Source organism: Dasypus novemcinctus, chromosome 23, assembly GCF_030445035.2.
Source record: "Dasypus novemcinctus isolate mDasNov1 chromosome 23, mDasNov1.1.hap2, whole genome shotgun sequence".
Taxonomy (NCBI): domain Eukaryota; kingdom Metazoa; phylum Chordata; class Mammalia; order Cingulata; family Dasypodidae; genus Dasypus; species Dasypus novemcinctus.
The window spans coordinates 12,600,967-12,628,110 of record NC_080695.1 but is presented as its reverse complement, the minus strand read 5'-3'; the positions used below and the strand labels follow the sequence as shown (position 1 = coordinate 12,628,110).

The window sequence follows — 27,144 nt, the reverse complement described above, 5'->3', positions numbered from 1 at the left end:
TGTTTTATTTATCTAATTTTTTTCTGAAATGCATTACTATGAAAACGTTAACATAGTTCTAAATGCATTAACATCTAACATTTCTGCAACATTCAGATTTTCATCAAGTCAACATTGCATCAAAGTCTCAAACCTAGCTATCAGCAAGAAGGGCTCCTGAGCTAGCAAAGCAGCCATCACAGACTAACGCTGAGCAGTTTAAAGACTCTGTATCATCAGAAAGACAGTACCACTCATGCCACTCAGAGTCCCTTTACTATTTGTAAACAATTCTTAGGCAGCAGCTGATGAGATTAGATGATGTTTCAATCCTCTTCAACCTGTTATCCTGGGATTTCATGCTAAGAATCTACTTTCCTAGCCCAGATTAAAGATTAAAAAAGGGGCAGGATGAATGGCAAGAAACAGGCAACAGAAAAGCAGGGAGAGCAGGAAACAGGAGCCTCAAGAAAAGGAGTTTTTATTACAAATTGAATAATGGAATTAGAAAAAAAGTAAATTATGCTAGCTTAAAGGTAAACTATCATCTGGAAAATTTGAAATAACTCATTTTCCATAAAAAGGAGTGATAAATATAGTATATGGCAAAAAAAAAATTAAATGAATTCATGTATTAATATGATGACGTAAGTAAATGTAAAGGTAGAAAAGGTTTTGTAGGACTAAACCAGTGTTTTCCCTTTAAGTGAATCTAGAATCTCCTAAGAACATGATGGCTCTCCCTGCTCAGCCATTTTACACCATAAATCTATTGTTCACCTGTAAGTGCCTTCCCTTCTCTCCCAGAATGAGCCTACTTTGTTATAAAGTTCAAACATATTCTATACAGAGAACAACTTGTATCCTTTTATCTAGCTGGTATAGAACAGAGCTCTCAAGTACTCAGGCCAGTAATAGAGAGGACAGATAACTGTGTGCGTGTGTAATGTGTATGAAAACAATGGTTTCACTTCTACATGTCCCTACTGCGACCCCCCCTCACAGTGAAGTCACCACCTCTTGTCTGGGTAGAGATGCCAATAAGGCTTTTTGACTTTTGCAACTCTTAAGTAACTGCAAAAAACATACGGTCTGTCTATAAAATATGGTTCTCACTTTAACCCATCTACTACAGCCAAGTGATGACAAAAGATTCAGTGATCATAAACCGACCTGCACCAGTGACAACAGCATTGTTCACTCAGTGCCTTCTCTAAGCCTGGCACTGGGCTATGTCCTCTACTACATTTACTGCTTTAATCTACACCACAACCCTTTAAAACAGGGCTAATCCACATTTTACAGAGGAAACAGACTGAGAGCAGTTATTTTTTTTTTTTTTTAAAGATTTATTTATTTATTTAATTTCCTCCCCTCCCCTGTTGTCTGCCTGGTTGTCTGTTCTTGGTGTCTATTTGCTGCGTCTTGTTTCTTTGTCTGATTTTGTTTCTTTGTCTGCTTCTGTTGTCGTCAGCGGCACAGGAAGTGTGGGCGGCGCCATTCCTGGGCAGGCTGCACTTTCTTTTCACGCTGGGCGGCTTTCCTCACGGGCGCACTCCTTGCGCGTGGGGCTCCCCCACACGGGGGACTCCCTTGCGTGGCACGGCACTCCTTGCGCGCATCAGCACTGCGCATGGCCAGCTCCACACGGGTCAAGGAGGCCCGGGGTTTGAACCGCGGACCTCCCATATGGTAGATGGACGCCCTAACCACTGGGCCAAAGTCCGTTTCCCGAGAGCAGTTATTGATGTGCCCCAAACCTCACAGCTGGTGCCTTCATGAGATTGTTGGGAATAAAAATGCAAAAATATCACTATAATGTGTTGATATCGGGTCTGTTCATTTCCACACTTGCAATGAACCTTATTGAAAATTCTGCATGTATTGAGGGTCAGCTCCCATTCTCAATCCACATTCTATTTCCTGGTAGCCTGTGCTCTGGAGTTTGCCTTCATAAGTTTACACAGCACAGTTTATTATTGAGGCCACACAATTAGAGTTGATGGTAATGCATTATAATGAGTATAACTAACACTGCTGATTTATAAATGTGATTGCGGCTGAAAAGGGTAGTCTGTGGATGTAATGTTTATTTTTTATTTTATTTTTTATTTTTTCTAGGTACAGGGAACGGGGTTTGAACCCAAGACCTTGTATGTGGGAAACTGGCACTCAACCACTGAGCCACATTGGCTCCCCAAGGACTAATATAATATTTCAGTTGAAAGGAAGCTACAGAATAATCTAGGGACTGTATAACAGTGATTTTGTCTTCTACCAAGCATTAAGAATATAGTGAGGGAAGCGGATTTGGCTCAATGGATAGAGCATCCGCCTACTACATGGGAGGTCCAAGGTTCAAACCCAGGGCCTCCTGACCCATGGGCGGTGAAGCTGGCCCATGCGCAGTACTGATGTGTGCAAGGAGTGTCATGCCATACAGGGGTGTCCCCCGCGTAGGGGAGCCCCATGCGCAAGGAATGAGCCCCATAAGGAGGGCCGCCCCATGCAAAAAAAGTGCAGCCTGCCCAGAAGTGGGGCTGCATACATGGAGAGCTGATGCAGCAAGATGATGCAACAAAAAGAGATACAGATTCCCGGTGCCGCTGACAAGAATACAAGCAGACACAGGAAAACACACAGCAAATGGACACAGAAAGCAGATAACTGGGGGGGGGGGGGGGGGGGAGGGGAGATGAAAAGAAGAAAGAAAATATAGTGATACACAGGAAAATTACCACTAATGTAACTTATGAATTATACTTAACAGTAATATTGTAATATTTTTGCAGCAATGGCAAAGATATTATATCAATTCTAAGGGACAAACAATAGGAGGTTATAAGGGGGTATGAATTTTTCCTTTTGGAGTAATGAAAATGTTCTAAAATTGTCTGAGGTGATGACAGCACAACTCTGTGATGAAAATGAAAGCTGCAGAGTTTACACTTCGAATGGACTGTCCAAAGCACGGGACTGTGTAACACAGCGAATTCTGTGGTTGATGAACTGTGGTTAACCAAACAAATATGAGAACATTCTCTCATGAACTATAACAAGTATATAATATTAGTACAGAGTGTTAATAACCCCAACCCCAAATGTAAGATACTGGCTATAGTTAGTAATAATATGTTGATGATGCTCTTTCATAGTTTGTAACAATGTTTCACAACAAAACAAGATGTTGGTGGTGGGGTGATGAATGGGAGCCCTGTATGATGACATGCATGTTTGTTTTTTTAAGTTCACAATTTTCACTATACACTTATGTTTATGGATGTTCCCGTATCAATGATAAACTTCAATAAAATTTTTTAAAAAGTTAAGAAAAAGACAAAACAAACCTGCTGTAAAGCTAGAAACCATGCTGGAATACTACAAAATTAAGACATTTTTAATTTTAAAATATTTTAGAAAGAAAATCAAACATTATGCTAACAGTGCCATGCATGTTTGCCTTTGTTGTTTTGATAAGTTTCTTGTACCAGACGGTTTAAATTAAGAGTTCTCATCCCATACTTCAGGAGGGGCTCATTACTTATTTTCCAAATTGTAAATCTAAAAAGCAATAACTACAAATAGGGTGTTAATGCACCATATTCCTTTTCATAAAGACATCTACACATAGCACGACAATGCCCATGTAGCAAAGGATAAAACTTTACAGGGCACTGCAAAGGCCCAACAAGGTGCTGTCACAACTGAACCGCACAAGAGCCTTGTGTGTCCTAATGACCTGGTAAGCTAGAGAAGCAGCCCTGGAGGTGTCGAGGAGCTGCTGGAGGAGACATGCTATGATCTGCCTTTCCCCTGAAAGCCACTTTTAAGATTCTGAGTATGTTAAACTGACCTACATTTTAGACCCAAAAAACCGGTCAGAGTGTCATTTGGAATGAACAGGAAATTATAACAATCAATATTTAGTTGACTCTTTCCTTAAAATCGGGTCACTCTGATCTCCTATCTTAATCCAATACAATGATTTTCAACTTTGGCTACACATCAGGATCAACAAGAGAACTTTCAAAAAATACCCAAGCCTGTCCCAGACCAATTATATAAAAATAAGAGTGTGGCCCCAGAAAATACCTGTTTTATTTTGTTTTAATATAGTTTGTTTTTTAAAAGCTTCAGATTTACAGAAAAATTGAGAATAGTACAGAGTTCCCATATACCCCACACCCGCTTTCACCTATTTCTAACATCTTATATTAGTGTGGTAGATTTGTTACAATTAATGAACCAAGGTGGATAAATTACTATTAACTAAAGTCCATATTTTATGCGGATTTGCTTAGTTTTTACCTAATGTCCTTTCTCCATTCCAGGATCCCGTCCAGGACATCACATGACATTTAGTCGTCATGTCTCCACAGGCTCCTCCTGGCTCTGACAATGTCTCACACACTCCTTGTTTTTGACGACCTTGACAGTTTTGAGCAGTACCAGTCAGGCATTTTGTACAATGTCCCTCTATTGGGATTTGTCTGATATTTTTCTCTAAGATTAGACTGGGGTTATGTTATTTTTGGGAAAAAGACCACAGAAGTATACTGCTTTTTTCATCACATCACATCAGTGGTGCAAACTGTGAGCATGATCCATCACTGCTGGTGTTAACCTTGGAGGCCTGACTGAATCTCTCTGCAATAAGGTTACTCCTTTGACAACACCTTTTTAGAAGTTCCCCAGATGATTATATTGTGCAGCCTAAGTTGAGAACCAGTGCTATAATAGAATATGTTTTAAATATTAGCCAAACAAGCAGTATTTGTAGAAGAAAATATACACAAAGGGGGAGGTGACAGAGGGGTCTGGGTCTGGATCTTGAGGGAGACAAACTTTTCACAATCCACCCTTCCATAAGGAATTTCTTGATCATATTTTAAGGTCAAAAAATAATAATAAAACAAATACTTAAATGTTTCCCCTAAAAATTAAAAAAAAAAAAAAAAATCTACTCAAAATCATTACCCTAAATTCCAGTAATGATATTGCTACTTCATTATCTATAAACTATATGTCTATCACAGAGAAAATTAACTTTCAAATACCTATGCTTTTTAAAAATACTACAGAAGAGCACTTGTTTCTTTATTGTTTTTTATTAAATGGTTTTTCCTTTCATCTAAAGCACCTGGAGGCAGTTCCTACATTGGATGAAGAAGATTTGACTTTATCATTACTTCCTAACACAATATTTATAGATTTATATGGTACTTACAAGAAGATTCGTCCACACATTCTCGGCCCCGCTTGTTTCTCTCGGTTATCCAGTCCCACAGGGAGAGCTCACACAGCTGCATCTGGATGTGCAGCATCAGATGGTATGACACCTAAGGGAGGACACACCGCTGACCCCATCATTTCACCATTTGCTCACTTTACTCAGTAGGTCAACAAAAACTTGCCTGCTCTAGGTACAGCCCTGAGCTAGATGCTAAAGACAGAGAAGAAGGACACAGGCCTGCCCAAGAAGCCCAAAGTGCAGGGAAGGATACAGATAAGTTAAGCAGCAGATAAACACAGCAAGTCATAAGAAAAGCAGGCAGGGACAGGCCAGGCTGGCATGGGGCAGGAGTCAAACGATAGACACTCTTGTATGTGACACTGAGTAATTGATTCTGAAACTGATCTGCTCATGATATAATCAGTTTTGGGTTTTTTGCATTTTTGTTTTTTTTAAGGAGGTACCATAGATTGAACCCAGGACCTCATACGTGCAAAGCAGGTGCTCAGCACCTGCTCCCTTATAGTATTTTTTTCAAAGATTTATTTTATCTTCCCCACCCCTCATTGCTTACACTCCCTGTCTGCTCTGTGTCTTTCCGTTGGTGCTCTGTGTCTGCTTGTCTTTTTTTTTTTTTTTTAGGAGGCACAGGGAACCAAACCTGAGACCTCCCATGTGGGAGGGAAGCACACAATTGCTTGAGCCACCTCAGCTTCCCATAGTTAGTTTTTAAAGCTAAGATCAAGCATCAAAGAATGGCCATGTGTCATCCAGTATGGTAATCTACTCCTGTATGTGCATGGAGTGTTCACAATGTACACAACTAATACCTTGTTCAGAAGAAAAGAAGCAAAACTTAAAATTCCCTGAAGTTTATTTATTTAGGCATCCAAGAAAATTTTCCAAATGTAACAGAGAAATGAAAAAATTCTGATGAAAAGTTCCCCAAATATCAACTTCTTTACATTCAGGTGATCCTGTTCGGTTTTGTGCTCCTTAAAAAAATAAAATAAAAAAAGTGCACAGGGAGTGGATATAGCTCAATGGTTGAGCTAAATACTAATATTCATTATAGTAAGAGTATGGTGGGAGTCTCACCAACACATTGGTATGACCCTCAAAAGAGTATCCTGAAAACAGATCTGGTAATCCTATTAGGACTCTCTCCTAATGTTACTATTCAAAATGTAGAAAATCTTTGTGCATATATATATTTTTTATAGCATTATACAACAGAAGCAGAATGTGAATGATGCTTCCAACATCAGGGCACATACATGAGATTATTTGTGGAGGAAATGGCCCAATCAAGGTCATAAACGTATCTGTAGGGGTTAGCTAAGTGAAAGAGGGAAGAGAAACTCCAAAGTCCACATGGCGAGACAGAATACAGTGAATGATCTACTGAACACAGGGCAAAAGAGCTAGAGCAAAGCGGGAGAGAGGACATGGTGGGAAATCAGCTGAGGAAGAGAGAAGGCCATGCACAATCATGGTCCTTGATACGATTCATATAAGGTGAACATCAGACTGGCGGGTGCTGGGCAAGTACTCTACCTCTGTCTGCCCAAACAAGTTTAAGTTTTCTTCAGAAGATTCTTCAGTGGATGAGAAATTCTCTTCTAGGTCTGGATTATGCCTAAGTGGCAAGTGAGGTTCAACAATCGATCTAGTAGACAAATTAGCCAAGCCAGTTTCTAGATACTCAATGGAAGATTCAAAGTCACTGGCATCTCTTCTAGCTAATTTTGTGGTATAATTTACCAATCTGTTATTTTGATTTTCAATGCTGGATTCTCCAAAGGATTTTTCTTTTTCTGGAGTAAAGTCAGCAAAGATAATGGATGAACTGCTACTTCCATCGTTTTTCATACCATATTGTGCTCTGGAGGAAAAATAAACATAAAAATCCGTATAAATACTACATCATGGATAAACCTTGGAAACATGCTCACTTTAAGTGAAATAAGCCAGACACAAAAGGACAAATATTTTATGATTCCATTTATATGAAATATTTAGAATAAACACATTCACAGAAACAAAAAGATTAGAGATTACCAGGGATTAGGGAAAAGAGGAATGAGGATTTATTGATTAAAGGGTAAAGAATTAGAGTGAACTTACTGGTATTCTGCTGTGGAATTATTGTGACTCTAGCAATGAAATAAATTATATCATTGATGTGGAGACAGTGGCCACAGGAGTTGCTGGGAGCAGGAAGAGGGGAAAAAAGTGTGATACTGGGGCATTATCAGGACTTGGAGTTGTCCTGAATGATATTGCAGGGACAGATGCAGGACACTGGATATCCTGCCATAACCCACTAAATGGTCTGGCAGAGAGTGTAAACTACAACATAAACTATAATCCATGCTATGTAGCAGTGCTCCAAAATTTACTCATCGAATGCAAAGAATTTGATGATGAAAGAAGTCGTTGATGTGGAAAGAGTAGGGGATGTGGAGAGTGGGGTATATGGGAACCTCATATTTTTTAATGTAAGGTTTTGTGTGATCTATGTATCTTTAAAAAAAATGATTTAAAAAGATTAACATCCCCCCAAAAAAAAAAATCTCAATAGAGCATTCACAAAAAAATAAATAAAAAGAAAGGGTAAAGAATTTGTTTTGGGTGATCAAAAAGTTTCAGTAATGGGAGAATGGATGTAGTTCCAGCAGTTGAGCACCTCCTTCCCACATGGGAGGTCCTGGGTTCAGTTTCCAGTGCCTCTTTAAAAAAAAAAGAAAACAAACAAAAACATGCAAACAAATGAAAAAAAACAGCTCAGGGGAGCCAATGTGGCTCAGTGGTTGAGCAATGGCTTCCCACATAATACAAGGTCCCAGGTTCAATCCCTGGTACCTAAAAAAAAAATTTTTAGTAATGGAAGATGATAATGGTAGCATAGCATTGTAAAAGTAATCAATGCTACTGAATAACACATATAAAAATGAATATAATGGCAAAATTTATGTTATATGTCACCATAATTTCTTTAATGTAAAAAATATCAAAAGTGACAACTCTTCCTTTAAGCCTGTAATGAATCTCATAGATAAACTCTTGGAAAAAAAATAGCATTAACTCTGTCTATAGGCAAAATTAACTTAAAATACTGACAGGAAATACCAGAGAGGAAAAAACAATTTAGCATTTTATAATGACAATAAGCAAAAGAAAGTCTAAAGCTCTCCTCCCAAGCCTCTATCAGGAAAAGGAAATGGCAGTCCGACACGAGTGACAGCAGGTCATGGCTAAGATGCGGAGCAGCGGCTACATGCCTGTCCTCTTCCTGGTCGGAGATCACTTCCAGAGATGGCAACTGAAGAGAGACTCTGTCTGCTGAACAAAAACAACAAAAATCTTCAAGCAGCCCAATTTCCCAATTTACAGTCTCAAAGGCAGAGCTAAGCCATATAAATAATACCAAATGAGATCACAAATCTAAAACTGTCGTGACCTTCACGCAAAATACAACACAACAAGCTTATTCAAATGACTGGCACGTTTGAGGAACTATAAAAATGGGGCAGGGGAAGCCAGCATTTTCTGTAGCGCACCTGACCGTAAAGATTTCTGGCTGTGCAGGCCCTATGGGACTCTGCTGCAACTCCTCAATCCTGCCACTGCAATGCAAGAGCAGCCAGACACCATGCATGCACAGATGAGTAGAGCTGTGTTCCAATAAACTTTATTTACTGACACTGAAATTAGATTTCATTTCATTTTCACAAAATAGCATTCTTTTAATTTTTTGAAACTATTTAAAAACTTAAAAACCATTCTCAGCTTGTGGAAAGTACAAAAAACAGGCAGCAGAATGGGTATGACTTGCGGGGTCAAACACACCAACAGCTGAACTGTTTCACTAAAAAACGCTCACCTTGTGGGTGGGCCACATGAACATGCTCTATCCAAGCCGTGTGATAGCCTACAATATTCGGATGCTGAAGACCTGCCAACACCTTCACTTCCCGTAGCACCTAAAAAAGAAACATTCTTAGATCCACCTTTTACTGACAATTTGCTAAACAATCATGGTACCAAATACTGTTTGTTCCAGAGCATAAGATAATAAAAATCGCTCTTTAATCAAACCATGTTAAGATGATTGGAAAATTTTTGTGAGAAATAAATGGCAATTATTATAGCAACTAAATAACGTCCATTTATATAGTACTTTATACTTTCCACAGTCCATTTATAACCATTCTCTCATATGATTCCTACACCAGTCCTCCAAGGTAAGTAAAACCGCTAAAGATAACACTATTTCAAAGGCAGGAGACTAAGCGGCTCAGAGGACAAGGTAATTTGCTAGAATCAAACAGCATATCAGGGAGAAGACTGGGATGAGAATTTGGGCTTGCTTTTGGTTTTTGATTTTCATAAGTTGTATGTATATCAGTAGTTTATTTTTTAAATTTCCCTAGCAATGACCCTGAAATGCAGTCAGTCTAAAATACCTATCAAAAAAATAAATCAAATATAAATTTAGTTTTGAGCTTTACTATTATTTACTGTAACCTGGTTCTTAGTAAACTGGCAAATATATACACATTACTCTTTTAAAAGGATTTAAATGCTCAATTATTCAAAATAAATTTTTAACTATTTTAATAATCTTTCTCAATTGTAACAAAGGTAACTACTGTTAAAAACAGTTATTTTTGAAAGTGATATCAATAGTAACAAATGTTCCACACCAGTGCAAGGTGTTGGTGGGGTAGTGCAGACAAATCCTTTATTTCATGCATGATTGTTTTGTAAACTCACAATTTCTCTAATTAAAAAAACAAAACAAAAACAAAATCATACCTTCATGCAATCTGTTTTAGTTGCACCCTTAATCAGGATTTTTTTAATTGCATAATACTGGCCATCTAATTTATTCCTGACCTAAAAAAAATAGAGGAAATAAACAAAGATACAGTATGCTATTAAATTTCAACTGAATAAAAGAAATTTCTTTTAAGTTGAGCTTAGATCATCCAAAATAGCAAAAGAGATAAAGTTAAAAAAAGCACATATGTGTCCTCTTTACTATGTTCAGGAAGTCAGCCCAGGTGTCTTTTAGCTATAACAGAAGCTTTTCATAACTTCATAGAGTCCAATGCCTAGATGTAAAGATTGGGAGCCTTAGCAAAAGGGCTATGTAAAGCCCAAACACAGTAGCACAACAATTTTCAGTAACAGATTTTTAATAAAAATAAACTATGAAACAAAAACTCAAAAGTTTCCAGAGGGAAACGGACTTGGCCCAGTGGTTAGGGCATCCGTATACCACATGGGAGGTCCATGGTTCAAACCCCGGGCCTCCTTGACCCGTGTGGAGCTGGCCCACGCGCGGTGCTGATGGGCGCAAATAGTGCCATGCCATGCAGGGGTGTCCCCCATGTAGGGGAGCCCCACGCGCAAGGAGTGCACCCCGTAAGGAGAGCCGCCCAGCACGAAGGAAAGTGCAGCCTGCCAAGGAATGGCGCCGCCCACACTTCCCCTGCCGCTGAGGACAACAGAAGCAGACAAAGAAACAAGACGCAGCAAAATAGACACAGAGAACAGACAACCGGGGGAGGGGGGGAATTAAATAAATAAATAAATCTTTAAAAAAAAAAGTTTCCAGAATCCACCTGTACAACCAATATGATGAGGAAAACTATAAAACCTGCTCACTTCCCTGTAAACAACAAATCTTAATGAAAAATACACAGTTTCTAAAAATTTCCCTGATTATTTTCAATAATAATGAAAACTTCTCAAAAGACACTTATTTACAGAGCAGTAAGTCAAAATGAATATGTAAAAAACAACCTTGTATACTCTTCCATATCCACCTTTTCCTAAGATGGCAATCTCTTCAAATTCATTTAAGTAACGTGAAGTTTGGGCTTCAAAGGCTACTTCCCTTGATCTAAAAGTTAAATACAAACACTTAAATCAAAATTAAGACATGAGAATCAAAACTTGTCTAGGATAGTAATGTTTATTATATTACAAACCTGCTAAACCTTGTTAATTTGAATTTTACTAAACTTTGATTTTAGAAAAATGAAATTGTTTATACTCTATGAAGAATATGTTTGCTAAGCAAATCAACAATGTAATAAAGACACCAAGGAATCATTAAATTAATTTCAAATGTATCACCTGTAATTAATATTCTAATCAGAAATTACAATCAATTTTTTAAAAGGAGAAATTCTAAAGATGATTAATAGGCAGTGGTTAATTAGCTGAGCTCAGTAATACTTAAATTTCCCAGTGATCCAGACCCATTACAGATTTCAAACTAGCATTTCATAATTGTACCTGTAGTTTCAATATTGCTCCCCTAGCAGAAACTGGGTTATCAGTTCTCTGAATTAAGGCGGGGGGGGGGTGGGCTTTATGGAATCCACAATGAATGGGAACGCAATCTTGGAGCAGTAATTAATTGCTGAGAGCAAAGTTTTTAATTTTCATAAACTACCCTAACTATATTTTTATAAACCCCAAAACTAGTATATTCTTAATTCTGATTTCTGGATGGTTTACAATTTGGATAATCAAAAAAGCTCTTAACACATACCTAATTTTCTGAATATGAGAACTGTCTTCACAAGGATCCTAAAACCAAAAAAAAAGAAAAAAATTTTAAAAGCACTTTGAAAAGTTTCATGGAATAAAGAATCTATCAAAATTCAATGTCATGTTAAAACATTGCTCCAACAGTCCCAATGCTCTGACAATGTTAAAAAGAAAAGGTCAATGGCATTTCAGTATTATTTGGTTTACAATTGAAAATAGATTAGATTTCTTTCTTAACCAAAAGATCATTACAAAAAAGCTATTTCCTTGCTATCCATTGACAAAGCTGAGAGTTAAACAAGGAACTCCTTCAACAAATAATGTTGACTATCTTCAAAATATATCCAGAAACTAAATATGCGTCACACCTCCACACTATACCCCATTCCAAGCCACCATCATCTCGTTCCAACTGATCTCCCTACTTCTGCCCTTGCCACCTTCAGTCTAGTCACAGCAGCTGGTGTGATTCTGTTACTAGAAGTCACATTATGTCACTCTATTCAAAACTCTGCAATGCTTCCCACCTTACTCTGAGTCAAAAACAAAGGCATTGCAATGGCCTCAAGGTCTGGCTCCAACCTGCCTCCTACCTCCCCTTCTCCCTTCTTCCATACTCGTTCTCCAGCAATATGGCTGCCCTGCCATCCCTCAAGCATGCCAAGGGCACTGCCACACGTGGGACTTTGCAATTGCTGTTCCTCTGCGGTATCCACATGGCTCGGTCTCCCAACTTCAGATCTTGACTTAAATAGCACAGTCTTGGTGAGCCCTTCCTGGCCATGTTAACATTTTCTAAACCCAGCATTTTCACTGCTTTATGTTTCCTCTTACCACCACCATCTAATACACTATGTACTTTTATATGTGCTCACTTATTTCTATTGTTTACTGCCCCACAGAATATAAGCTCTATGAGGGCAAGGATTTTTGTCTCTTGTTCACTGCTTTAAACCCAGCACCTGCAACAGCCTTGCACAGAGTAGTCAATAAATATTTGTAGAATAAACAAATTTAAGTTTATATTTTTACAAAGCTGTTTTATAGTTAAGATTTCATAATGCTTTAAAATACAGTTTTCTTGAAATTGAAATGTACTTTTGTCATCCACAAAGTATGTTTTTTCAGCGCTTACCTGACGAACTCTCTCTTTAGCTGACCTCATTAAATGAGTAATAGCTCTGTTGTGATGGAGTCTCAAGGAGCTAAACTCATCGCTACAAGTGAAAGAAGACAGTAGTCCCATTTTGATGAAGGTTTGACAAAGTACTACAAAAAGAATACGGGAAACTAGTATTAGAATGGCCATCAATCAAAAGGCAATTTTAAATAGTACATGGAGACTAAAGAGTACTAAAAGCACTGCAAGCAAAACTTCTAAGAAAAAAGAAAAGTTTATATACACAACAAAACTTGGGGACTGATGTCTCTAAAAGAGAGAGAACAACTGATCTGGAGCAAATCTATAATTACTTATCAGATACATTATAGTCATTTGTCTACCATGCCTAGTCAGCCATTTTTAAAATGGTTTTAAAACCAGTAAGCTCTGTTTTTTAAAAAGGCAAGAAAAAATATAAACAAACTCTTCTGATATCCAAACATTTCAGTTTGCTGACAGGCAAAAAGATGAAAAAAGAAAAAAGGCAAGAGAGCTCTTGATGCTAATGACTATGCTTGTGGGCCTGTGGGCCTGAAATAAGAACTAGACCTAGAGCTGCAGGGTGCCTAAGAGTTACCTCCTGAGAGCCTCCATGTTGCTCAAATGTGGCCAGTCTTGAAGCCAAAACTTAGCATGTAAATTCCCCCCAGCATGGGACATGACTCCCGGGGATGAGCCTCCCTGGCAACGAGGGATTATTGCCAAGTACCAGCTGATAATGTGGCTGGAGAACAACCTTGAATAAAAGGGTCAACTCAGACCAGCAGAATATTTCAGCCTACATGTAATATCAGGAGTTAAAAATGCTTTTGACCCTGAATAAAAGGGGGAAATGGAAAGGACAAATGAGTTTATATGGCTATGAGTCTCCAAGAAAGAGCCGGGAGGTCATCAGAGGGGTCGCCCTTACACACATCTCAGTAGAGTCCCAGAGACAGCCTAAATAGATACAACCCCAGGTATTGGTTCTTCTGAGGGCTACAGAGACCCACAGGTTCTATGGTCATGGCAGATGGACTTCAGTGCCATGTCAGTTGGCCCTACTTTGGAGTTTGTGGTCCTGAACGTGATGGAGTTGGACTCAGGTGTGATCTTTGTTCACAAGCCTCTCCTGTCACTTCTACCGGACTTGTGGTTGGCACTGGGGTTTAGTGTATACTTGCGGGACCTGAATCTCTGGACTGTCCATGTGATAGCCAGGCCCTGAGCCTCAACAGACTTGCAACTCCTACCCTCTGGTTTATTGGACTTACCCCAGCCAGCTAAGAGGGAGGTGAAGAAGGTTAACCACCATACCCGGGAGCCAAGAGTGCCTACAATTGCAAACAGGAGAATTGCATCCATCATCCAAGTGGAGTCGAGGCACCCTCTCAACAGAGGGGTGGAGTGGACACAGCCATCCCAGGGTCCACAGAACGGAGGAATAGAGTATGGATTCGAGTGGATTTACTGATACTCTATTCTGGAACTAAGGTGATCAGTAGTGGAAGTAAATGTAACACTGAGATGGAGAAAGTGGACATGGTAGCTGCTGAGGGTGGGAATGGGAAGAAGAGATGTGATGTGGGAGCATTTTCAGGACTTGGAGGTGTCCTGGGTGGTACTGCAGGGACAGTTACTGGACATTGTATGGCCTCCCATGGCCCACTCGGTGGACTGGGGGAGAGTGTAAACTGTAATGTGGACCACTGACCATGTGGTGCAGCAGTACTCAGAGATGTATTCAGCAAGTGCAATGTATGTCCCATGATGATGGAGGAGGTTGTGGTTATGGGAGGATTGGGGTGAGGGGGTAGGGGGGTACATGGGGACCTCATATTTTTTTAATGAAACATTAAAAATTAATTAATTAATTTAAATAAATTGATACTATTTACCATAAAAAAGAACTATAATTGATATGTAATGAGTAGCCTCCTGATTTTAACTCTTAATATTAAAAATTCATAGTACCCTTGGGAAAAAAAAAAGAATAAAGGCAAGAGTGGAGACAAATAACTACAAAAGTTTTAAATGACAACAAAAGTGAATATTAATTGTTCTTTTCTAGTATGGAATGTCTTAGCCAATATATAAAGAGAACATCTGATATTCTATATTATATTAAAGTTCAATCATCTAAAAAAGCTGTATATAATTCAAAAATATCTTAAAATCAGTAAGATTCCCAGATTTGCTTTAATTATAAGATCGCTGTATTTAAAATCATTTTAATCTACTTTTCAAGACAATGAGCCCAATACTATAATCCCCAGATACCAAGGCTTTGGAACCTATAGAACACCCTCTTTGGTAAATCCCACATCCCACCACATACACCACCACTTAGAATGGAGATTATAACATTTGTTTTATTAAAAAACTCAGTAAATATACACGGTACAAATCATATTTTTACCATTTTTCATGTCCCATCAAGCTCACCAAAATGATAGTCTTTAACTAAAAACACATTAAGTTCTAAGTGCATGTAAAGGTATCCATAAATTGAAGGATTTCTAATACCAAGTCAGACTTGGAGAGACATTTTTGATAGAAGAGACTCAGAATCTATGGTTGGAGCTAGTAAAGTGGCCACGTGGTCTTAACTAATGAGCTGACCCAGAAACCTCATCCATAATTGTGCTCACTTCTGTGTTCAAGTTTCTTGTATGAGTAACCCATGACTGGAACACAAAAAAACATTAATATAAACATGATATGGCACTGTTCCAGTCCTCTCATCAAGGACTGGTTCAGATGAGGAGCTGTGATTTTCTTTTACCTGCTTGCTAACTAAACCATAACAAATTTCAAAAATCATATTACAGCTACAAAAGAACTACCTTTTATTTATTTAAGTACACATGATTTTGCAGTTATTAATCTATTGGGATACCCAGTGATTATATTCACAAGGGATTACCCAAAGGAAAACATAAAATGAACATTTAACCCACATCAAATTTTTATATACCAGCTGTTTCTCAGACCAGGGCATTTAACAATATAGTTTTGAAGATTTATAGATTAATTTATTCTTACTAACATTTAAACACCTGTCTTGAACGAAGTAGATCTGGTTCATGCACATGGCTCAAGTGCTCCAGCAAAGAGACAAGCAATAGCTGGTTTGCCACTGCAAAGGGGAAAGTCGGCTGTTGTAGGGGTCCCTTTAATACTTGGAGTTCTGCTGGAACATCAGATTCTAAAAAGTAAGGAAAGGATAAGTTAAAATTAATTGTAAGTATTTCTTATAATGACAAAACACCATGTTCTAATTAATGGAACACTGGCTATTTAAATTTAAGGAAATAAAGAGTAAAAGAGTAATTATGCGGCATGGGTTTAATCAAGAAAGGCTTTCTGGAAGAGAGTTTTTTGAGTTGAATTCTCAAGTTGGAGGACAAGCAGAAAGATGCCATGGGGGAGGGGGAGCTGACTGGGTAGCAATGAGGTTTGCAATGGTACAAATAAATGAATAAGCAAATATTCAAGCAAGCAAAGGGGAATACGATGGCTTCCTTCCTTTGAGAAGATAGTCTAGGACAGGCGTAAAGAACAAAGTTGGCAGAGGAAAGAAGGAAAGGGGAGAAGGACAGAAACTTTTCGCAGAGCGCTTATTACATACAGACCAGGTGATTTACATGCAGAATCTTTTAATCCTCATTTTACAGATGAGGACATTGATGCACACAGTAGGTAAAGAACTACTGAATGAATCAGGAAGATCCAAATGACTCCAAACCCATCTTTTTTCTACCATGTAGAGGTAGAACCTCAAGAAAGAGGTTCAAAGACCACGCAGAGAGAGCCCGCACTTAAAGCTGCAGTTCTCACTTTATTTAATACACTATGGAATGGGTCAAAAACACAATGGACAAAAAGGTTTGAGGAAAACTATTCTGGCAGCATGTGGCAGGAAGCCTAGGAGGCATACTGTCCAGAGGGAGGTTGGCAGGAGCCCAATAAAGGAGAGGGTAATGAAGTAACAGGTCCCAGAGATATCAAGAAAGAAACAGCCAGGCTGAGGAAACTAGAGGAGAATAATCAAAGATAAGGCCAGGATTTAAAACATGAGGAGTGGGAAGCTGGAGGTTCTAAAGAGTGTGAAAACTGGAGTGAGAAAAGAGAAGTTGGGAAACGGACTTTGGCCCAGTGGTTAGGGTGTCCGTCTACCACATGGGAGGCCCGCGGTTCAAGCCCTGGGCCTCCTTGACCCGTGTGGAGCTGGCCATGCGCGGTGCTGATGCGCGCAAGGAGTGCCCTGCCACACAGGGGTGTCCCCCGCGTGGGGGAGCCCCACGCACAAGGAGTACACCCATGAGGAGAGCCGCCCAGCGCGAAGGAGGGAGCAGCCTGCCGAGGAATGGCGCCGCCCACACTTCCCGTGCCGCTGACGACAACAGAAGCGGACAAAGAAACAAGACGCAGCAAAAAGACACAGAAAAAAAAAAAGAGAAGTTAACTTTCAAGAGCGCGGTTCACCTTTCAATTGGAAATGTCCTGCAGAACAAGACCTATGTATCCTACACTTTCTAAAACTGCCCCTATTTCAAAATTCTAGTCCATGCTCCTCTACAGACTAAAAGGCCCAAGATCCAAAGTTTTCAAATTCTAACTACAATCACCAACTTCTTCTCTGACATACAGGTGCCCCTCTCCAGAAAAAAATCTGTGTGTATGCGAAGTGCTATTCATTGTAAATGAACTTTATTTTTGGGAAGTACCAGGGATTGAACCCAGGACCTCATACATGGAAAGCAGGCGCTCAACCACTGAGTTATACCCGCTCTCCAAGGAGAGTTGGTGTTTTCATTTGTCTGTTTTGTTTTGTTTTTAGGAGGTATGAGGGATTGAGACTGGGACCTAATACAAGGAAATCAGTCTCTCAATCACTTGAGCTATATATCTGTTCCCCTACTATTATTGTATGAAAAAGGCCTATATGCATGACACCAAAAACCATAGAGAAAAAGAACAAAAAATTTGTCCATAAAATACTGGTACTGCTGCCAGCTGTGGCTGCCTCGCTTGGCACCAGTGGCTGCTCCTCCCTCTGGGAACCCAGAGGCCAGGCAGGAGAGTGGGGGCGAGGCAGCTGCAGAGCAGCTCAGAATATAAAATAACAGTACACTTTATAAACTGAGATGGTGAAGCATTAAAAAACAAAGGAAAAGTTGGTGACTGCTAGATGTTGTGGTTGAAAATGATCTCGATATTGATGGTTTAGGCATATGTGAGAGACCCCTAGCCTGCTGTACCTGGCACCTCAAAGGGAAGAGCACGTGTTTGAGAAGTTACAAGCAATCACTGATGAAGCGAGCGACATGCTTAATCTGGCAAATGGATTAAGAGGCACATCAAGGCCGGGCTGCCAAATCTGTTGACAAAGTCTATGGACAACATGACTGACTGAATACCTGATGCAGTGGCCAAAGCGAGACAATCCACTAATATGGGCAAGAACTCCTAAGCTAGAATATATAGAAAAAGTTTCCTGAAATTGTACCTCTTTTTATAATTTTTTAAAAAGATTTATTTATTCATCCCCATCCCCCCCCCCCACCCCACTGCTTGAACTTGCTTTCTATTCTCTGTGTCATTCACTGTGTGCTGTGTCTGCTCATCTTCTCTTTAGGAGGCACCAGGAACCAAGCCCGGGACCTGCCATATGGTAGGCGTGAGCTCAATTGCTTGACTCACATCTGCTTCCTTAATTTTTTTTTTTTATTTTTCCCCCATTGTCTGCTCTGTGTCCATTCGCTGTGTGTTCTTCTGTGTCTGCTTGTATTCTCATTAGGCGGCTCCAGGAATCAATCGTGGGAACTTCCTGAGTGGGAGAGAGGCGATTACTCTCTTGACCCACCTCAGTTCCACTGTGTCTCTTGTAGCGTCATCTTGCTGTGCAAGCTCTTCGTGTTGGCTGGCACTCCCACATGGGGTGGCTTTTCCCGCACCAGGCAGCATCCCATGCAGGGCGGCTCTTCTGCACAGGGCCGCATGCCTGCATGGGCCAGCACTCTGCGTGGGCCAGCTCGCCACATAGGTCGGCTTGCCCTCACCAGGAGGCCCTGGGCTTCGAACCCTGGATGTCCTATATGGTAGACAAGAGCCCAATTGGTTGAGCCACATCTGCTTCTCTGCTTCCTTAATTATTATTTCTTAATGTAATTAAATGAGAACATGGATGAATGGATTTATTATTACAACTAGCTTTACTATTTTAATTCACCTTGTTTAACTACTTGTGATGGTTAGACTATTGTATCATCTCAGTCAGGTAGTTGTGCCCAATCGTTTGGTAAGGCAAGCACTGGGCTAACTGTAATACAAGGGCAATTATGGACTTTAGTCAACATTGACTTTACTGCAGTAGTAAATCAAGATAGCTGATTACAATTACATCAATCAGGGAGACTGCCATCAGCAATGAGTGACACTTAACCCAATCAGCTGAATGCCTTAAAAGGGGAAGTGATTCCAGCATTGAATTTCCCAGCTTGTCTTTGGACAGTCAACGTCTTCCAGAACTCATCAAGAACCTTCATTGGGGGGGGGGGGGGGTATGGGGACCTCATAGTTTTTGAATGTAACATTAAAAAAATAAAGACAAAAAAATTTTTTAAAAAAAAACCTTCCCTGGACTTTCATTGGAGCCCCTGGTTGCAGCCTGCCTGTGGAACCTGGACTTGTGCATCCCCACAGCTGTGTGAGAGACTCTTATAAAATCGCATACTATTGATGGATATCTCTTGTTGATGTTTCCCTAGAGAACCCTGACTAATACACTACTGGATTTCGTAGTTCTGAAAAGTATGCAATCCTTATTTGGTTAAATTATAAAAAGGCCAACCAAGTGACATCAGCAAAATGTTTTCATATAAATATTATGTCTTCTTACCTATAAGGTAGATTCAAAAGCTGTGATTATCCCTGTTTGCCTGGGTGAAGGTAGGCATCTAAAATGGTTTGTCTAGGGCCAGAGAACTAACTAAAAGATTTGGTACTAGAACCTATATCTTGTCACTACAAGTTAAATGTTCAGACTAAAACTGGAAAAAATATGAATATCTTACTTAAGGCAGTAATTAAACATGAATGGACAAAAATATTCAATTACTCCATGAACAATTTCAAAGACAGTTAACCTTATAAAGAAATATTTCTAAGTTGTATTCATTGAGAACTCTGAACAGGTGCAATAATCAAAAGAAGTTTGATTTCTGTTCTGCCAATACTGAGGAATGAACTAAACATTAGATATCTTTATTCTTTTCCACTCTAAGCAGAATGCTATTCCTTTGTAATCTTTTAATAGTGCTGAATTGTACATCTGTCTGCAGCAGAATGGGAATCTTAGGAATTAGGTTTTCTCCATCCCGACCAGAAAAAGAAATGAACAGGCTGCGCACTGCACAGCTCCAGGGGGCGCCATTCCCTTAAGTAAAGCTAAAGCTGCAGAGCAGTAGGCATGGCACCAGAAGTGAGGGGATATTTTATTTTTATTTTATTTCTATTTTAGGCAAAGGAGTAAAGTGTTTATTAAGAAACAAGAAAACTAGAAATAAGTACACAACCCGAGACATGGCCTGAGGGCTTCCTACAGGGAGAAACACCAGGGGACGGCCTGGAGTACCACAGATCACCAATTACAAATGGAAAATATCTGCATCCTTATTTTTACTAAAATTAATTTGTACAAGTTAATAAAGGGGTAGATAGTTTGCTTTTTGGAAGTATAGTAAAACCAGGACTAATTAGTGAAAAAATGTGAACTGAATTAGCTTCAATTACATCATGCAGTGTGAGCATGTTTACAAACATTTGGCATAAAGCACCAAATTATGCTCACTGGGAAATACAGAGCTTAACAAGATAAAGAATACCCTCAGGCAGCTCACCTTTTATCAGCAAAAATTAGAACATAAGCACAAATAACCTGCTTGAACTAAAACGACCAATTTGCCAAATAAGGATTATTTTAAAGTACTTAATACATGAATCATGATCAGGAAGAACTTGAGGTTTCTAACGTTCATTAGGGTATTTAATAATTATTGTGTGCCTTCTATGTGTAGAGAGCGTAAATGTAACGTGCTCTCTTAAATAGCTTCAATATTCTCTTTGTACTCTCACATGGATTACCTAAACTTTCCTTTCCAGAGCTACATGGCTTTAGATTTTAAATTAGAAAAGTTCAAATTAATCAAGTTGAATCGTATTACTTAAATAAAACCTACTAAACTTAAATATATATGTATATATCAGTCCTATATATGACAAGAAGAAAAGGTTAATAAAACTTATATAGCACTCTTACAAGCTATTAAGAAAATGAACCACAAATGAAAATACATATAGGTTTTACATAAATAGTAGCTAAAGACATACACATTAAAATAACTAAGGTACCAGAGTTTTCCCAGAGAACTGGTAAATATTTATATAACTAGAATACTTAGTATTGTCAAGGGCATGACAAAGCAGGCATTTTCAAACACAAGGTTTGCAAACTTTGGAATACATTGTAAAAATGTTAATGTGCAAACCTTTAGAAGGATGATACTAGCTGCTGTGACAAACAGGCCCCTAACATCTAATGGCTCAAACACCATAAAATTGTATTTCTCACTTAAAAAAAAAAAAAATCAAATGTGCAAACCTTTGACCCCAAAATTCTATTTTTGGAAACACACACCAAGAAAATAATTAACAAGGCACACAACAGAGATGTATGTACAAGATGTTCAGCATAACATTGTTTAGAACATTAAAAAAATCACTAAATAAGTTACTATTCAAATGTAGCTGTTAGAAATGATGGTATACAGAAAGGTAATCGTGACTAGTCTATTATAAAAGATGTAGGCTATAAAACAGTAATACTATATATATACTTTAAAGATTTATTTTATTTATTTATTTCTCCCCACCCCCTTGTTGTTTACGCTTGCTGTGTCTGTTCCTCTTCTTTGTTTCTTTAGGAGGCACCGGGAACGGAACCCGGGATCTCCAATGTGGAGGGAGGCGTCTAATCTCTTAAACCACCTCCATTTTCTGACTATTTTTTTTTAAGATTTATTTTTTATTTATTTCTCTCCCCCCCCCCAGTTGTCTGCTCTCTGTGTCCATTCGCTGTGTGTTCTTCTGTGACCACTTCTATCTTTATCAGCGGCACCGGGAATCTGTGTTTCTTTTTGTAGCGTCATCTTGTTGCATCAGCTCTCCGTGTGTGCGGCACCATTCTTTGGCAGGCTGCACTTTCTTTCACGCTGGGCAGCTTTCCTTACGGGGCGCACTCCTTGCGCATGGGGCTCCCCTACGCAGGGGACACCCCTGCGTGGCACAGCACTCCCTGCGCGCATCAGCACCATGCAAGGGCCAGCTCCACACGCAACAAGGAGGCCCAGGGTTGAACTGCGGACCTCCCATGTGGTAGGTGGACACCTTATCCATTGGGTCAAGTCCACTTCCCCGTTCCCTGACTTTGTTGTGTCTATTATGTTTTTCTTCTTGTGTCTCTCATTGAGTCAGCTTGTAGCACCTCCCCATCGCATCAGCTCACTGCCTTGCTCCTCTTCAGGAGACACCAGGAACCTCTGCTACCTGCTTTGTTGTCTCCCATGTTTTCTCTCGTGTCTCTTGTTGCATCACCTTGTGTTAGTGTGCAGCAGTTGCCTGTCATGCCAGCTCGTTGTCTTCTTTAGGAGGCACCAGGAATCCAACCAGGGACCTTCCCTAAAGTAGTAACACTACTGAAGGGAGGTGAGATAGATAGTGTGACACACAAGACTATAAAAATCAGCAGAGCCTTTCTGCGATCAATTTAGCAAAATGTAACAAAAACCTAAAAACAAACCTCTTTGACCCAACAATCCAACTAATCCAACTAATCCAACTAATCCAACAAATCTATTCTAAAGAAATCAGAGATATTGGTAAAGATTTATGTATATAGGTACATATAGTTATAACGGGGGAAAAAACTCAAACCTAATTTCCAACACTAGAGCAAAGATTAAATTATACTACGAATATTATGCTGTTTTAATGTTTTATAGGCTAACTTATCAAAAAGGAAATGCTAATAAAGGAAATTTTAAAAGAACATAAAATGTTTATTATAATACTATATCATAACCTTAAAATGTTTATTTTATAGCTTAGCCAATATTTTTTTAAAGCTGGAACAAAACAAAACATCTGCCCCTGTTTTGAATGATTTACACAAATTTTCAGGAAAAAATGGAGCTACAGTATACATGCAGTTTTAGAGTCTGCCAATCTGACATAGCAGATCTTCCACCAATGATCAGTTGGTTCCTTAGCACCTAGGACAGTGCCAGGCGTACAGCAGCTCGCCATTAGTATTTGTAAATGGAAGCAAACGTTAATAGTGAGTTCTCTTCTGGGAGGTGAGTATCCCTTACTTTCCCCTTTTTCTTTACACATTAAAAATTTTGTAAATGTTTTCTCAAAAAATTTTATAGTATTTTGACCAAATCAGATGGAAATCTTTAATCTGTTCACAATACCTTTGGCAATTTTAAATGCAAAATTCATCAAATCTCTAAATATACCAAAATGCAAACAGTAATCTGTGGGTGATAAAGTTTTGGATTTTTCTTCATGCTTTTCTATATTTTCCACACATTCTGTAATGTGAATTGTTAACAGTAGTGGGATTATGGGTAGAACGGTTTTTCTGTTTCTTTATATCACTTACGTGCTTTCCTACTTTCTACAAAGAGAAAATTCCACCTTTTAATAATAAAACACAAAAGAATGCTTGGTCAGTGGAATCAAATGAAGCTAATAAGTCAAGAGAAATGACAACTCTAAGAAAGACAATATCCCAAAGATGTAGTTTTGCCAGACGGAAAAGGACAGATACTCAAGTTGCAGGAAAGAATAAAGCAGAAAGGAAATGAAGGCTGAAGCTGAAAGCTTCCCATTTCACAATTCTAGTCAAGAGCAAAAGAGTGAAAGGAAAGTAGTTACAAGAAAAGATGAGGTCATGTTCCCTCACAAAATAGAAAGAAATAAGATATAGGTCCTAGATGAATTAAGAGTTCTAGACTTCTGCCAAGTTAGATTTAGGTTTTGAATTTTCTGGCTCTCCAATAAGTGGCATAGTGACCTCCTCACATCATGTGGGTGGCCTGTGAGAAACCATTGAACTATTCTGTTTTTACACCTGTTAAAAATGAAATTACATTTTCAACTGATCTTAATTTTCATGTATTATGCCTGGGCCTCTCAGAAATAATAAAACATAAACACAACAATGTTATTAATAACTCAGAAAATTTTAAAAGCTTATCCAAGATCACACCCTTCAAGAATAATCTTTAGTTTGCAGAAAAACCTTATCACAATACTGCAGAAAAGACAGACTTGTATGTTTACCACTGGGGGGAATTTTCCTACAGCATAGTATTTTATGTACTATTGAGCTGGTGTGTGTGTGTGTGTATAAATTCTGCCTAACATCTGAGAAAAAAATCACTTTCTCCATAAAAAGATAGTTATTTTACAATTTTCTTTTGTAAAAGACTGCTTAAATTACCACCAGAGTCTTTGTTTCCCTTTATGGTCAAGAACTATAGATGGTTTAAGAAATAAATCAAAACCTTTTCAATTGGATTTGCATCTTTAAATCCACTTGCAACATATTAATATTTCTTTCATACTTCAACTGAATGTGTATTCTCTGTAATCATTCTATCAGAACTACTGTATGGCAAACTCTCCCTGGTCAATGTATTCCGTTTTTTCTTAAGCTTTTTATTTCGATATTATTTCAAATTTACAGGTCAGTGGCAAAAATATATAACCATACAGACAACTCCAACATAACCCTCCAGATAGCCAGACTCATCAACTTTAACATTTTACCACATCTGCTGTATCCTTCTATCTCCATCCATCCATCCATAAACATTCATTTTTGTCAGCACAGTTTAACTTTTTAAATGTCAAAGCAACTAACAGCAATTAAGAAGCCTACTGCATTTTCATTAAAATACTGGATACTGTGAAATGGTTAGAGTCAATTATTAAACACTTCTCGCTTTATATTGAATAACTGATAATTCATGCCATATCTCCTAGTAATCAATAGCCTTAAGAAAACTTAGGCATTTGGGGTGGGGGGAGTGCAACAAAAAGGATGATTTTCAAACTGCCTCGCTATGAGAAGCCTTTAGTTACTCTACAATGAAGCAAAAGACATGACTAACACTTTTAACCCAAACTGTTCAAAGCATACAGTCTCTAAAGTCCCATTCGAGTAATGAACAAAGATCATTCTCATCGACTGACAAAACCGCAGGGCTTGAGAGCTGGAAAGTGGACCTCAAGTCCTTAGCACGTCCAAAGACCTCAGAACAGAAACGTAAACAAACGAGCGAGCCGCAGACCATCCTCGGTTCAGTAAATCCGGACGTCCCGCCCGCAGCCCCCCGCACTGCAGAGCCGGAGCCCCGTACGAGACAGATCCGGTGAATTCGAACCTCGCTGCTGCCCAGCCAGCCCGCTCGCGGAATTCCGGGCCGCTCACCATCATACTTGGGGTCCGAGCTCTCGGCGGGGAAGTCGATGGCAGGCGGCGCAGGCAAAGCCGCCGCCCCGCCGCCCTCCGCTTCGCGCTCCCGGGCCCCAGAGCTGCCGCCGAGCATCGCCCGCCGCGCGCGCGCCGCAGCCGGGACAGCCCACTCTCCGGGTGGCCCCAGCTCCGCACCCTCAGCGACCGCCACCGGATCCGGAAGTAGCGCCTGGCGAGGTGGAAGACCCGCTTCGGACGCCGCGCACGCCGCGCTTCCGCCCTCGGGGGCGGGTCCTGCCCAGGAACTCCACCCCTTTCCCGGTGCACCCACTGCGCACGCGCACTAGGGGGCTGGTCCTTGAGGCGGGACTAGCCGGGTGGAGGACGTGGGATCTCCCTGGCCTCTACGCCCCCGGACCGACCCCGACCTTGCGCCCCGGCCGCTCCCACGGGCTGTCCTCGCAACTTGAGTATCTGCAGGCGCGCGAGAGCCCTCACCTTTAACGCCAAGTCTCTGGTACCCGCGCAAGCTTCAGTTATCTGCAGAAACCATTCCAGATGTTTACATTTTCCTCTTCCAACCGGTGTTGGTTTTTGTCATTTATTTTGAGCCAAAAAAAAAAGCAAAATTAAAGTAACTACAGGACCTGTCTCAACGAGTCCTGAAATTTTCTGTCAGCCGTTAAACCAGAAAAAAATGGGATGTGACAGCTAAATGCGAAATGAATGCAACCTAAGAAAAATCCCGCTGATTTGAGACTGAATTTTTAACTGAAATGTTTCCGAACTGGAGACAGACTTTTGCGGGTGGCCCCCTGGCCGCTCTGGATCAAATTTGGTCTGAAGCCCTCAGCTTCAAAAGCCCTCCTTTGCGCCCTGGAGGTGTCCTGGATGAGTCGGTGGCTGTTTGTCTCCGTCTAAACAAAGCTGTTGAAAATCATTCTTCAGAGATCACAAATCAACAACGGCTGGAATAAAAGCCTTTCAGGTTTTGGGCATCAACTCTAGTGCAATGTGGGAAGATGATATTATTTTAAGAATTATTTGAACATATTTTTTATATACAGTCACACTGCATGCCTTCAGAGACAATTAAGGATGTCGTTTTTCAGATAACGTTCGAAGATTAGGAATAACCCTTCCATCCCCTGCTCGTGGAAGAAGCATAGCCTTTCTGGAGAGTGTTTTATCTGTTGCAAATACTTTTGACTCAGCAATTCCACTTTTAGGAATTTATCCCGAGAAAAAGATTAAAATGAGCAAAAAGATTTAGCTAAAAAGCTAATAATTGCAAAATTGGTTATAACACCAAAAGCAAGGAGACAATATACATTTCGAACATTGGAAATTGGCTAAATCAATAACAAACATTATAAATGTTTTAGTTAACTATGTCAATAAACGTATGTTACCACCAGACAATGGCGCTCTTTGCAGCCATTAAAAATGGTGGCGGTGGGATGGATGTGGCTCAAGTGATAAGGACTCCACCCACCATATGGTCGGACTTGATTCCATCCCTGGGGCCTCCCCATGAAAAACAAGAAGAGAAGGCGTGCCTGCACAGTGAGCCAGTGCCTGGGTGGGAAAATAAATAAATAAATCTTTTTTAAAAATGTCGGTGGTAGTGGATATGGCTCAAACCACCTACTTCCCACATGGAAGGCCCTG

General features: G+C 39.7%; 1 protein-coding gene across 2 annotated transcripts in view; it reads right to left on the bottom strand.

Annotated features, from left to right (window-relative positions):
- The window catches only part of EIF2AK1 (eukaryotic translation initiation factor 2 alpha kinase 1), a 37,369-nt gene extending 11,619 nt beyond the window's left edge, over positions 1-25,750 (bottom strand). The window contains exons 1-10 of one of the 2 annotated variants that reach the window (XM_004459705.4): positions 25,489-25,750; positions 15,973-16,131; positions 12,918-13,051; positions 11,784-11,821; positions 11,027-11,126; positions 10,034-10,114; positions 9,099-9,198; positions 8,497-8,554; positions 6,770-7,097; positions 5,207-5,318 (exon numbers count right to left, since the gene is read on the bottom strand). In XM_004459705.4, the coding sequence (XP_004459762.1) occupies positions 5,207-5,318; positions 6,770-7,097; positions 8,497-8,554; positions 9,099-9,198; positions 10,034-10,114; positions 11,027-11,126; positions 11,784-11,821; positions 12,918-13,051; positions 15,973-16,131; positions 25,489-25,606 (1,228 nt within the window). In that variant the 5' untranslated portion in view covers positions 25,607-25,750. Of the gene's footprint in view, positions 1-5,206; positions 5,319-6,769; positions 7,098-8,496; positions 8,558-9,098; positions 9,199-10,033; positions 10,115-11,026; positions 11,127-11,783; positions 11,822-12,917; positions 13,052-15,972; positions 16,132-25,488 lie in introns of both variants that reach the window. The other variant, XM_004459704.4, reaches the window with a different exon arrangement.
- Between the last annotated feature and the right edge of the window lie 1,394 nt (positions 25,751-27,144).